Genomic DNA, 12,611 nt, shown 5'->3' on the forward strand with positions numbered 1-12,611 from the left:
CCCAGTGCGGTCTGGGTCCCGGTTCCGTTACATTGGGGTTTTAAAATTTAATTTAGATCGGAGTTTGTCAGGAGTCAAAACCCTTTGTATAATTTGAGGGGCTCCAAAAGAGGGAGACAAAATAACTTGGAGGGTTATTAAAGTTATTACAGGCATCACAGCATAGAAACCCATTGGCTGCATTGTTAAAGCCCAACTTCGGGCTTCATACTTTTCCAGGCGGAGCCCCCCTCCCCCATTCCTCTGCATATCACATGCAATGTCTGTGCAGACCCTTTTTTCCAGCACCTGTTTCACATTGCATGGTTCACACCCATGTGATCCGATTTCTGGCAATCACTCTGCATTTTGCGATCTGTTTCGGGGTGCCAATAATTTTACATGACACCCACACCAGATCACATGGATGACGTGCGATTGCAATGCGGTGCGGGAAAGGTACAGAATTTGCTGCATTTCACGCACCACATTAGTGTGAACCAGGTCTTAAAGAGAAGCAGAAAGCTGCCATTGAGGACCTCTAACATTCAAACATTAGTCGCCTGGTTGTCATGCAGCTTTCTGACTCCAACACTTTTTTAGAACAAGTATTTTTGATTGAAAGTTCTCACCAAAAGTTTCTAAAAGAAGGTCACCAGTAACACCGTCCATATATCGCTCAGGACGGGTTTCTATTAACTTTGCAAATGATTTTCTCTGAGGCCGGGTTCACACTGATGTGATTCACCACATCGTATGGTATTCACCCAGGAATTGCACCACATTCCTGTGCAAATCACATGCCATTCTGTGCGGGGCAATCTGATCCCATCATTTTGTATGGCTCATATCACACCACATCCACATGGAGAAGTGCAGGCACCTTTTTTTACCACGCTGGATTCGGATCGGAAGGATATTCATACCCATGCGATCTGATCTGATTCAAGCAAATGCAATATGTTCTGCCACCTGCTTTCGGGGTGTTGTTAACTTTTAGTTGACACCTGCAGCAGATGGCATGAACACAGTGGGATTGCTATGTGGTGGGGAAATGCAGCGATTCCTGTGCGTTTGTGTGTGAACTCAGCCTTAACCACAAAATACAACAAACAGAAACATGCCAATAGCATTTCACGCTGCGGTATATAACCCAGTTTTATGTCTTGTCTGCAGATGCAATTTACAATTTAAAATCAAAACAACGTATAAAAAAACAGAGATCAGTTCACAAATGTCGGAATATATCCCTTTAATTTATAAACATTTGCTTTATCCACAAACTTCCTGAAGATGAAACTGCAACACCAGCTCAGCCCCGCCCTGTGCTGAGAAATGTGAGACGACCTTTAGATTTTCCGTGTTGGAGACTTTCACTTGCATTTCTCTCTTCTGCTGTCAGCGATGGCGTCTGCTGATCTGAGAGAGGAGCTGGACTGTTCCATCTGTCTGAACATTTATACCGATCCTGTAAACCTGAGATGTGGTCACAACTTCTGCCGGGTCTGTATTGATCGATCGTTGGATACACAGGAGGGGTCTGGAGGTTATTCCTGTCCTCAGTGCAGAGAAGAGTTCCAGGATCGGCCTGCATTGCAGAGGAACATCACACTACGTAACATAGTGGAGACCTTCCGGTCTACTCAACCAGATGAGAAGAAGACTGGAATCTTCTGTACTTACTGCATTCACTATCCTGTACTCGCTGTTAGATCCTGTCTGCATTGTGAAGCTTCTCTGTGTGATAATCACCTGAGAATCCACAGCAAGTCACCAGAACATGTCCTAACTGACCCCACCACTTCCATGGAGAACAGAAAATGCGCCATCCATAGGGAGCTTCTTAAATATTACTGTGCTGCAGATGCCACCTGTATCTGTGTGTCCTGCAGGCTGGATGGAGAACACCAGGGACACAAGGTGGAGACTCTGGGTGAGGCTTCTGAGAAGAAGAAACAGAAACTGAGAAACGTTCTGCAGAAACTGATGACAGAGACAGAGAAGACGGAGAAAAGAGTCCAGAGTCTGCAGGAACGTAAGGGAAAAGTACAAGAAAAATCAGCTGGTCTAACAGGTCTAAAATTTTTTTATTTATAATTTTGTATTTATATTCTAATTTTTCTAATTATTATTTTTTGCAGTTTTTGAATTTTCCCAACTCCGTCCCAGATTATATGGTCCCCCTACCACAACATCGTCATCATATCTATGCATCATCCCCCCGCTGCTTCATAAATAATTAATAGTTCCATTCCCCGTATCTACATTTATATATATATATATATATATATATATATATATATATATATAATTTATTACCTTATTAATACCTTGTCATCCAGTCCTCGTCACCTCTTTTCTACTTTTAACTCTACTTGCTCCACCTCTACCCCCACCCAGTACCTCACTCACTGCTCATGAGATTGTAAATCATTTCAAAAACAAAATTGACACAATTCCTAGGGGCATCGCCACTGCACAGACATCCATCCCACTTAGCATACCTTATACTAAACCTCCCTCAAAACTTATCTCTTTTGACCTTGCTACTCCTAAAGAGGTCACTGAGGTTTTCTCAGAAGCCCGTCTCACTACCTGCCCCCTGGATCCTGTCCCCTCACGGTCACCCTCCTCTTCCATCCTATGCTCCCTCACTCACATCTTCAATCTTTCCCTCTCTACAGGTGCCTTCCCCTCCCCTCTAAAGCATGCGCACATCACTCCCATACTTAAAAAGCCCTCCCTGGACCCCACCAACCTGAACAACTTAAGACCCATCTCCCTGCTGCCATTTACCTCTAAACTCCTAGAACACTTAGTCTACAATCACCTGAGCTCCCACCTCACCGACAACAACCTTCTTGACCCTTTACAGTCTGGCTTTCTCCCCCTACACTCCACTGAAACTGCTCTACTAAAACTCACTAATGATCTACTAACGGCTAAAACCAATGACCACTACTCCGTACTCATCCCAACCAATGACCACTACTCCGTACTCATCCCAACCAATGACCACTACTCCGTACTCATCCCAACCAATGACCACTACTCCGTACTCATCCCAACCAATGACCACTACTCCGTACTCATCCCAACCAATGACCACTACTCCGTACTCATCCCAACCAATGACCACTACTCCGTACTCATCCCAACCAATGACCACTACTCCGTACTCATCCCAACCAATGACCACTACTCCGTACTCTTACTACTTGACCTCTCTGCGGCTTTTGATATGGTTGACCATCCCCTCCTCCTAAAAAAAACTCCACTCTCTTGGTCTCAGAGATTCTGCTCTCTCCTGGTTCTCCTCCTACCTATCGCAGCGCTCCTTCAGTGTTACCTATATAAAGAGGCCTCCTCCTCACTCCCTCTTTCTGTAGGGGTCGCTCAAGGCTCTGTCGTTGGACCCCTTCTCTTCTCCATCTACACCTCCTCCCTTGGTCACTTGATAAACTCCCATGGCTTTAAGTACCATCTCTATGCTGATGACACACAAATCTATCTTTCTACCCCTCACCTCACCCCTTCAGTCTCCTCTCGCATTACTAACCTACTAAGTGACATATCGGCATGGATGTCACTCCACTTCCTCAAACTCAATCTTTCCAAAACTGAGCTCTTAGTATTCCCTCCAGCCCGTGCCCCCCCCTGACTTCTCCATCAAGATCTATAATACAACCATCAGTCCCTTCCCTCATGCCAGGGTACTAGGTGTAATCCTAGACTCCCATCTGTCCTTTCAGCCCCAAATCCAATCACTGTCCAAATCTTGGAGACTTCACCTCCGCAATATCTCAAAGATATGCCCGTTCCTAACCCTGGAAACCACTAAGTAACTTATCCACTCCCTTGTTATATCTCGCCTCGACTATTGTAACTCCCTCCTCATTGGCCGACCTCATCGCAGGCTATCCCCTCTTCAGTCTATAATGAATGCTGCTGCCAGACTCATCCACCTTACTAACCGTTCTGTATCTGCCACCCCTCTCTGCCAATCCCTCCACTGGCCTCCACTCAGTGTCCTCCACCCCTCTCTGCCAATCCCTCCACTGGCTTCCACTCAGTGTCCTCCACCCCTCTCTGCCAATCCCTCCACTTACCTCCACTCAGTGTCCTCCACCCCTCTTCCAATCCCTCCACTGGCCTCCACTCAGTGTCCTCCACCCCTCTTCCAATCCCTCCACTGACCTCCACTCAGTGTCCCCCACCCCTCTCTGCCAATCCCTCCACTGGCTTCCCATTACCCAACGGATAAAATTCAAAACATTAACAATAACATATAAAGCCATTTATAACTCTGCCTCAAATTACATCACCAATCTTGTCTCTAAATATCACACAAACTGCACTCTCCGCTCCTCGCAAGACCGCCTACTCTCTAGCTCCCTTGTCTCCTCCCATGCTTGTCTCCAGGACTTCTCCAGAGCTTCCCCCATCCTCTGGAACTCTCTACCCCAATTTATCAGACTATCACCTACTCTGCTCACTTTTAGGCAATCTCTGAAAACCTCTCTCTTCAGGGAAGCCTATCCTGCCCTCAGCTAATACTGGAATCTTCCACTTTTCATACTAGTCCATCCCCCACAGTTACTACCTTTTGTACCACTAGCCCCTCCCTCCTAGATTGTAAGATCCAAGGATCAGGCCCTCAAATCCCTCTTGTATTAAACTGTATTGTAGCTGTATTGTCTCCCATTATATTGTAAAGCGCTGAGCAAACTGTTGACACCATAAATCCTGTATTATAATAATACTTTTATTTTTCTTTTTATATTTGTAATATTGTCGTTATTCTACAGGTGAAACTCGAAAAATTAGAATATCGTTCAAAAGTTCATTTATTTCAGTAATGCAACTTAAAATGTGAAACTAATATATGAGATAGACTCATTACATGCAAAGCAAGATAGTTCAAGCCGTGATTTGTCATCATTGTGATGATTATGGCTTACAGCTCATGAAAACCCCAAATCCACAATCTCAGAAAATGAGAATATTGTGAAAAGGTGGAATATTCTCGGCTCAAAGTGTCCCACTCTAATCAGCTCATTCAGCCATAACACCTGCAAAGGGTTCCTGAGTCTTTAAATGGTCTCTCAGTCTGGTTCAGTAGGAATCACAATCATGGGCAAGATTGCTGACCTGACAGTTGTGCAGAAAACCATCATTGACACCCTCCATAAGGAGGGAAAGCCTCAAAAGGAAATTGTAAAAGACGTTGGATGTTCCCAAAGTGCTGTATCAAAGCACATTAATAGAAAGTTATGTGGAAGGGAAAAGTGTGGAAGAAAAAGGTGCACAAGCAGCAGGGATGACCGCAGCCTGGAGAGGATGGTCAGGAAAAGGCCATTCAAAAGTGTTGGGGACTTTCACAAGGAGTGGACTGAGGCTGGAGTCAGTGCATCAAAAGTCACCACACACAGACGGATCCTGGACATGGGCTTCAAATGTCGTATTCCTCTTGTCAAGCCGCTCCTGACCAAGAAACAACGTCAGAAGCGTCTTACCTGAGCTAAAGAAAAACAGACCTGGTCTGTTGCTCAGTGGTCCAAAGTCCTCTTTTCTGATGAGAGCAACTTTTGCATGTCATTTGGAAACCAAGGACCCTGAGTATGGAGGAAGAATGGAGAGGCTCAAGGACCCCGAGTATGGAGGAAGAATGGAGAGACCCAAGGACCCCGAGTATGGAGGAAGAATGGAGAGGCCCAAGGACCCCGAGTATGGAGGAAGAATGGAGAGGCACACACTGCAAGATGCTTGAAGTCCAGTGTGAAGTTTCCACAGTCTGTGTTGATTTGGGGAGCCATGTCATCTGCTGGTGTTGGTCCACTGTGCTTCATTAAGTCCAGGGTCAATGCAGCCGTCTATCAGGAGATTTTGGAGCACTTCATGCTTCCTTCCACAGACCAGCTTTATGGGTATGCTGACTTCATTTTCCAGCAGGACTTGGCACCACCCACACTGCCAAAAGCACCAAAACCTGGTTCAATGACCGTGGGATTACTGTGCTTGATTGGCCAGCAAACTCGCCTGACCTGAACCCCATAGAGAATCTATGGGGCATTGCCAAGAGAAAGATGAGAGACATGAGGCCGAACAATGCAGAAGAGCTGAAGGCCGCTATTGAAGCATCCTGGTCTTCCATAACACCTCAGCAGTGCCACAGGCTGATAGCTTCCATGCCACGCCGCATTGAGGCAGTAATTGCTGCAAAAGGGGCCCAAACCAAGTACTGAGTACATATGCAGCTTCTACTTTTCAGAGGTCCGATATTGTTCTATGTACAATCCGTGTTTTATTGATTGCATGGAATATTCTCATTTTCTGAGACTGTGGATTTGGGGTTTTCATGAGCTGTAAGCCATAATCATCACAATGATGACAAATCACGGCTTGAACTATCTTGCTTTGAATGTAATGAGTCTCATATATTAGTTTCACCTTTTAACCCCTTCCAGTCCGGACACTTTTACTCCCTTCCTGTCCAGGGCACTTTTCAGCTCTCAGAGCTATCACACTTTGAATGACAATTGCGCTGTCATGCAACGCTGTACCCATATGAACTTTTTACCATTTTTTTGAGACAGATAAAGCTTTATTTTGGTGGTATTTATTTACCGCTGGGATTTTTATTTTTTTGCTATGTAAATGAAAATGTCCAAAAATTTTGCAAAAAGTTTTTTTCTTATAAAACTTTGCAAATAAATAATATTTCATAATAAATATTGTCAAAAATGTATTCTGTTATCTTTTTAGTAAAAAAAAAATAAGCCAAATTAGTCTATAACTAAAAATTATAATTTTTAAACATTTTTTTTTACATTTTTATTTTATTTTTTTATTATTTATGTTTTTTTTACATACTGTCACCCTAGCAGTACAGTGTTACCATGGTGACACTGTACTACTTGTGGGGGGTCATGAAGATTTTTTTTTTTTAACATTGATTGCTTTTACACCCATATAGGATGTAAAATAAATAATTTCTCTTTCTCTCTGTCTGCATTCCTGCAGCCATTGAGAACTACTGAGTGAGCTGTGATTGGTGTGATTGTGATGCTGTTGTGAATAGCCTTGTACCATGTGACCTCTGTGATCATTCACAGATTTCACACGTAGTAAGCAATGATGTGACATCTTGCTTACTACTTTGCATGTGATCACTGATTGGCCAATCAGTGATCACATGATCGGGCCCTCCTACAGAGGTCCCATCCAATGATCGGTGTTTCACTGCGTCTGGAGGATCGTGCACAAGCAGGGTGCGGGGAGGCCGTTTATAAACGGCCACCCGACCCTGCACTGCCACCGTCCAGCTGTTTATATACAACGGCCGGACGGGAGGTGGTTAAGTTGCATTACTGAAATAAATTAACTTTTGCAAGATATTCTAATTTTTTGAGTTTCACCTGTATTTGATTATCATCATTACCGTTACCATGGTTATACTGCATTTTTTACTCACCTAATTATTTTATATACCACTGTTGCCAGGTGATCTTCACATCCTATGCCAATAGCTAAATTTATGAGCCATCTCACCAAGCATACACTATTGTATGCAACATATCTAATTTTATATATTTTTTTTTTATTTTAATTCTTATTTTTTAATTTTCAATTAATTTTTATTAATTTTAATTTTTTTATTTTTTATTTACTTATTTTTCTATTTTTCATTCTTGTATTTCATTGATTATTTTTTAAATTTTGTAATTTTTTAATTTTACAGTTTATTATTTTTTAATTTCCCAATGTATTTATATTTCATGTATTTCAATTTTATTTATTTTTTATTTAATAATTTTTTGTGTATATATATTTATATATATATATATATATATATATATATATATATATATATATATATATATATTTATATATATATATATATATATATATATATATATTTATATATATATATACATTTGATTTTACATTATTATTTTTCATTTTGGCCATTTCTATTTTTATTCACATTTTATAAATATTGATAACCAAATGTCTTTTTTACTTTTTCTTTTCTTTTCATTTACTCTATTTTCCATTTTTCCCTGTTTCATTTTTTCCCATACCATTTTATTTTCACTATTAATACCTTCTTATTTTTTCATCCATTTACAATTTTAATTCTCTTCCCGTACTCTTTTAACCACACAGTGTCACCTTACAACAATGGCAGAATCACATTATTGCTGAAACAATTGGTTAATTAATTGCCAATCAGCCCCTCTGAGGATTAACTCGGTATATATACAACTATCGGACTCCCACTTCCCCCGGCTTGATAAAGGAGCGCACTTCCGCCTCTCCAGGCCAGCGCATGCTCCGAAATGCATCGCAGTGCACCTTGGGTAACTGACGTCATCACGCCCATGTCGTCGCTGCCTTCCAGCGTGCGTTCCTCCCGGCTTTGAGGAGGACGTGCACGCCGGCCGGCTCCATAGCTGTCCCCCTCCAGCCACCACGCTGCTCCAGCGGAACGCTGACACATTGTTACCGATGACAGCTCAGTGACACCGATGACAACCCCCTCCTGTCCCATGTTACACCACACCACTTTATTTCATGCATTACTTGTACCTCATACATGGGAGGGTTCCTACTTCTCATCTTCATTAAAGTGTTATGCTGCACTTAGAGGCGCTTCTTCTCCTTCTCTCATCCTAACAGAGAGAGTCACTGCCCTGTTCATAGAGCTCAGGAGACAACTGGAGGACCTGGAGAAGAGAGTCCTGAGGGAGATCGCCAGCCAGGAAGAGCGGCTTTCATGTCCATTGTCTGAGATGATCCATCAACTGGAGATAAAGAAGAAGGATCTGTCCAGGAAGATGGGGGACATTGAGGAGCTGTGTAACATGACCGACCCCCTGACTGTCCTCCAGGAATCAGACACAGGGGACTTGTGTGATACTGAGGAGGGAGATGATGAGGACAGAGAGAGACATGATAGACTCCTCCATGATGGAGGGGATCTGGATGGGGCTGGAATCTCACACACATTACACACAGGGATATCTGATATGATAAAAGGGGGAAATGTATGCTTCAATATACAGGAAGCTTCAGACTTATTACTGGATGTGAACACAGCTCATAATTATCTACAGATATCAGATGACATGAAAACTGCATCCTGGTCAGATATAGAGCAGAATCGTCCAGAAACACCAGAGAGATTTCAGATCTATAGCCAGGTATTAAGCAGTCGGAGTTTTTCCTCGGGGCGACATTACTGGGAAGTGGATGTCAGTGAGGGAGAAGATTGCATAGTCGGGATGTGTTATCCCAGTATAGAGAGGGGAGGAGGGCAGTCAGGGATTGGATGTAATAACAAGTCCTGGGGATTGTGGAAGTATAACAGTGTGTGTTGTCTATCACATGATAATAAACCAATCCCCATATCTCCCGATACCCCCCCTGATAGAGTCAGGATCTATGTGGATTATGAGGCCGGGCAGCTGTCCTTTTATGATCTGTGTGACCCCATCAGACACCTCCACACCTTCACCACCACCTTCACTGAGCCCCTCCATGCCGGGCTATGGGTAATAAAAGGTCGTGTAAAGATCTCTGGGGGGGTCAGGAGACGTGTAAAATGATCATATGACAGGAAATCTGACCTGAATCTGGTGAAATCTGCTGAGAAATGTGAATCTGGTTCATAGGATGACACCGTTTGTAGAGATCATATATTTATTCAATCGGTAAATCTGGTAGATCTCAGCCGAGGAGAGTGTCCTCCATCACTTCCACACCCAACAAGGCAAGATTTGGGGGGGGGGGGTTATTTAGCATTAGGCTGACCACACACTATACAATCTGATTGTACAATAACCTTTAGATCTCCCATCAGCTGTGTAGTATACGGGTCTGCCTGATGTGACCCAATAAAGAGCTGATTCACACATGTGCGGTGCGGATTGAAGCTCAGGATTCACAGCTAATTGGCACAGTAGTTGTTCAGTGGTTCAGATCAGGTTTACATCAGGTTCAGGAAAGGTTCAGGTCAGGATTTTATCCCGTTCACACATGTGCGGTTTACAAACGGTTCCCATAGAAGTCAGTAGCCTGTAATCCGCACCTGAACCGGACCGCACTGCTCAGAAATCGCACATGACTCCTTCTCACCGCCAGTGCACCGGACCTATGTGGACAGGCACCATAGGAAGCAATGTTATGTCACATGTCATGCGGATTGGATGCGGTTCAAACCAATCCAATCCACATATGTGTGAACCGGCACTCAGAGGATTGTTTAAGTTTGTCTTCATAGGAGATAGTTTTGGTAAAGCTAAAGGAGATTTGGTGTAGAGTGTGGTCAGCCTTAGATTTACCAAAAGTATGTCATATAAAGCCGGACATGAGCAATCCACTCATATTGTATCCAGGCAGACCCTCGCATTACATACAGTAGTTGCTGGAAGATCCGAAACAGATTGTATAGTGTATGGTCAGCTTTAGGGGTTCAGGTTGGGGGTTATGTTAAGGTTGGGGGTTATGCTATGGTTGGGGGTTATGTATCTTTAGCTCCCGCCCCCTTCAGTTTTCTGAACTTTTGGACAAGCTGTATAAATTCTGTACTTTGAACAGATGTAGAGAAGAGAAGACTGCAGATACACAGGTACAACTTATGTAGGAGGATTTGTTTCCTCTCTGTGTATCTCCTGAGGCCAGTCACTGCACTGGGTATAGGTAAGGGTTGACAACCCCTTTGAAGATTTAATCATGAGTCTGTTTTATGGCCCTTTTACCCGTCTGACTGCTGAACAGCAGAGATTATGCTGGATGGTTATTCACTGTTATAAATAAGTCATCTAGAAAGGTGAAAATATTTTATTCTGTAAAGTGGTTATAAGGGAAGGACATTCTGTACCTCAAAGCCGTATTAAACCCAAAGGGAAACATTTGTTATATTGCAGCTTACCAATTCTTAGATGTGACGGCTGCATTAGTTTTATTTTTTAGGCTTTCTTTCTTCTATTTTTATCTGGTGATCCTGCCAGTGTGTCTGTTGTTTTTCAAAGGAACAAGCTCTCTTCCAGATATAGCGGTTACAGGGATGAGACAAACCATCTGCCAATGACAGGGGTGATTACAATACTCAGCTTTTATTTATGTAAAAACTTTATCCTGAAAGGGAAAGCATGTTTGCTGTAACTGCTTGGAGTTTGGCTTCAATTTGTTAGTGTATTTAAATCTGCTAGTCCATTTAACACTCCCCTCCCCCCAGACAGAAAATGCTGCTGTCCAAAGCTGCCCCCTGTGCTCCTTCCTCCAGAGTGGGGGCGCTCTAATACAGGAGGTGTGTTACTGACCAGCAGTGCCGGGACAAGATCATCTAGAGCCCAGGGTGAACATGCTGAATTGTGCCCCCCCAAGATGTATGAGCATTATGTGTTAGCAAAAATCCCCTCCCCCACAAAAAAATGGACTAATCTGCCTGCTTATCCCCTAAGCATTCCCCCTCCTCCCAGTACAAATCTGCTCCTTGCTGAAATCCCCTTCCCAGCACAAATATTTGGCCCCCCAACCCCCCAGCTCAAGTCCACTCATTCCTCATTTCCTGGAACAAATCCTCTACCTCTCACCTCAAATTTCACTTCTGAGCACAAATCCTCTCCCCCCACTCTAAATCCCCCCTCCCAGCAAAAATTCTCCCCAATCCCCCATCCTAACACAAATCCTCCCAAATTTCCCCTCCTATCACAAATCCCCCCAATCATCCCTGCTAGCACAAATCCCCCTCCAACAAAAAAAAAATTCCCCTACTTACACAAATCCCTCCCCCAACCTCCTTTTGGTGCCCCCACCTCACATGATATCACAGTGCCCAGGTCAGCCGCCCCCCTACCCAGCCCTTGTCCCAGCCCTTCTGACCACATCACCAGGTGAAAACAGAGGGGAAAAAAAAACCTAAAAAAGAAATCTAATGCAGCCAAGAGAAAAAAGCATTGGGTGGTAAAAAAAAGCAAAATCCACCTGTTGGTTGTCTCTGTGGAATTCTACTGAGAAGTCATTTTACCCTTTTATATGTGTTGTTTTATATATTCCATACATTTTAAGGTTTTAGATTCCACTTTTATGCATTTTATCTTGTCTCTATTTTTGTGCCATTTTATGTTCTGGGATTTGATTATTGTGTGCCGACATTTTATTGTACATTTTATTGTCCAACTTTCATCTTTGATGGTTCAATAAAGTTTTGTTGAATCCTTAAAGTGTTTGTTTTAGTATTTTGAAGCGTTCATTTTCAGGCTTTGGTTACAATGTATCTAAAGCCTTCCTTTGTTTTAGTTTTGATAGAGTAGGGAAGGGTTAGAACCTCGCTCAGTTTTGTTTTTTTGCATATTTTCATTTCTTGTTCACAGAGACACAAGGAAATCTCTCCGAGGTCAGAGGAATCCCCCTCTTAGTCTAGGTTCACACCTATGCAGGTTGCGTTTGATGTGTTTCTGCATTGCGTTTTGCATTGTGTTTTGCGTTTTTGCCACGTTTTTGATGCATTTTGTGGGTTTTTTTTGTGGGGGGGTTCATTTTTTCTTGTTGCTAGGCAGATTTAAAATGCAAAACACAGCAAAAAAGCAGCAAATACGCAATACATGCTTTTCTGTAGAGTTCCC

General features: G+C 43.0%; 1 protein-coding gene across 2 annotated transcripts; it reads left to right on the top strand.

Annotated features, from left to right (window-relative positions):
• Positions 1 to 1,383: 1,383 nt before the first annotated feature.
• LOC149450404 (E3 ubiquitin/ISG15 ligase TRIM25-like) lies at positions 1,384 to 9,590 on the top strand. Of its 2 annotated transcripts, none has more exons than XM_089692087.1 (2): positions 1,384 to 2,053; positions 8,662 to 9,590. In XM_089692087.1, exons 1-2 carry the CDS (start codon positions 1,384 to 1,386, stop codon positions 9,588 to 9,590), a joined length of 1,599 nt encoding a protein of 532 aa, XP_089548213.1. The 2 variants fall into 2 exon arrangements, with proteins under 2 accessions (XP_089548213.1, XP_089548214.1); XM_089692088.1 differs by having other exon boundaries at positions 1,384 to 2,044.
• Positions 9,591 to 12,611: the final 3,021 nt, after the last annotated feature.

This window comes from Staurois parvus, unplaced genomic scaffold (assembly GCF_062004578.1).
Source record: "Staurois parvus isolate SC_StPar_1 unplaced genomic scaffold, SC_StPar_1.0 ptg000575l, whole genome shotgun sequence".
Classification (NCBI taxonomy): Eukaryota; Metazoa; Chordata; class Amphibia; order Anura; family Ranidae; genus Staurois; species Staurois parvus.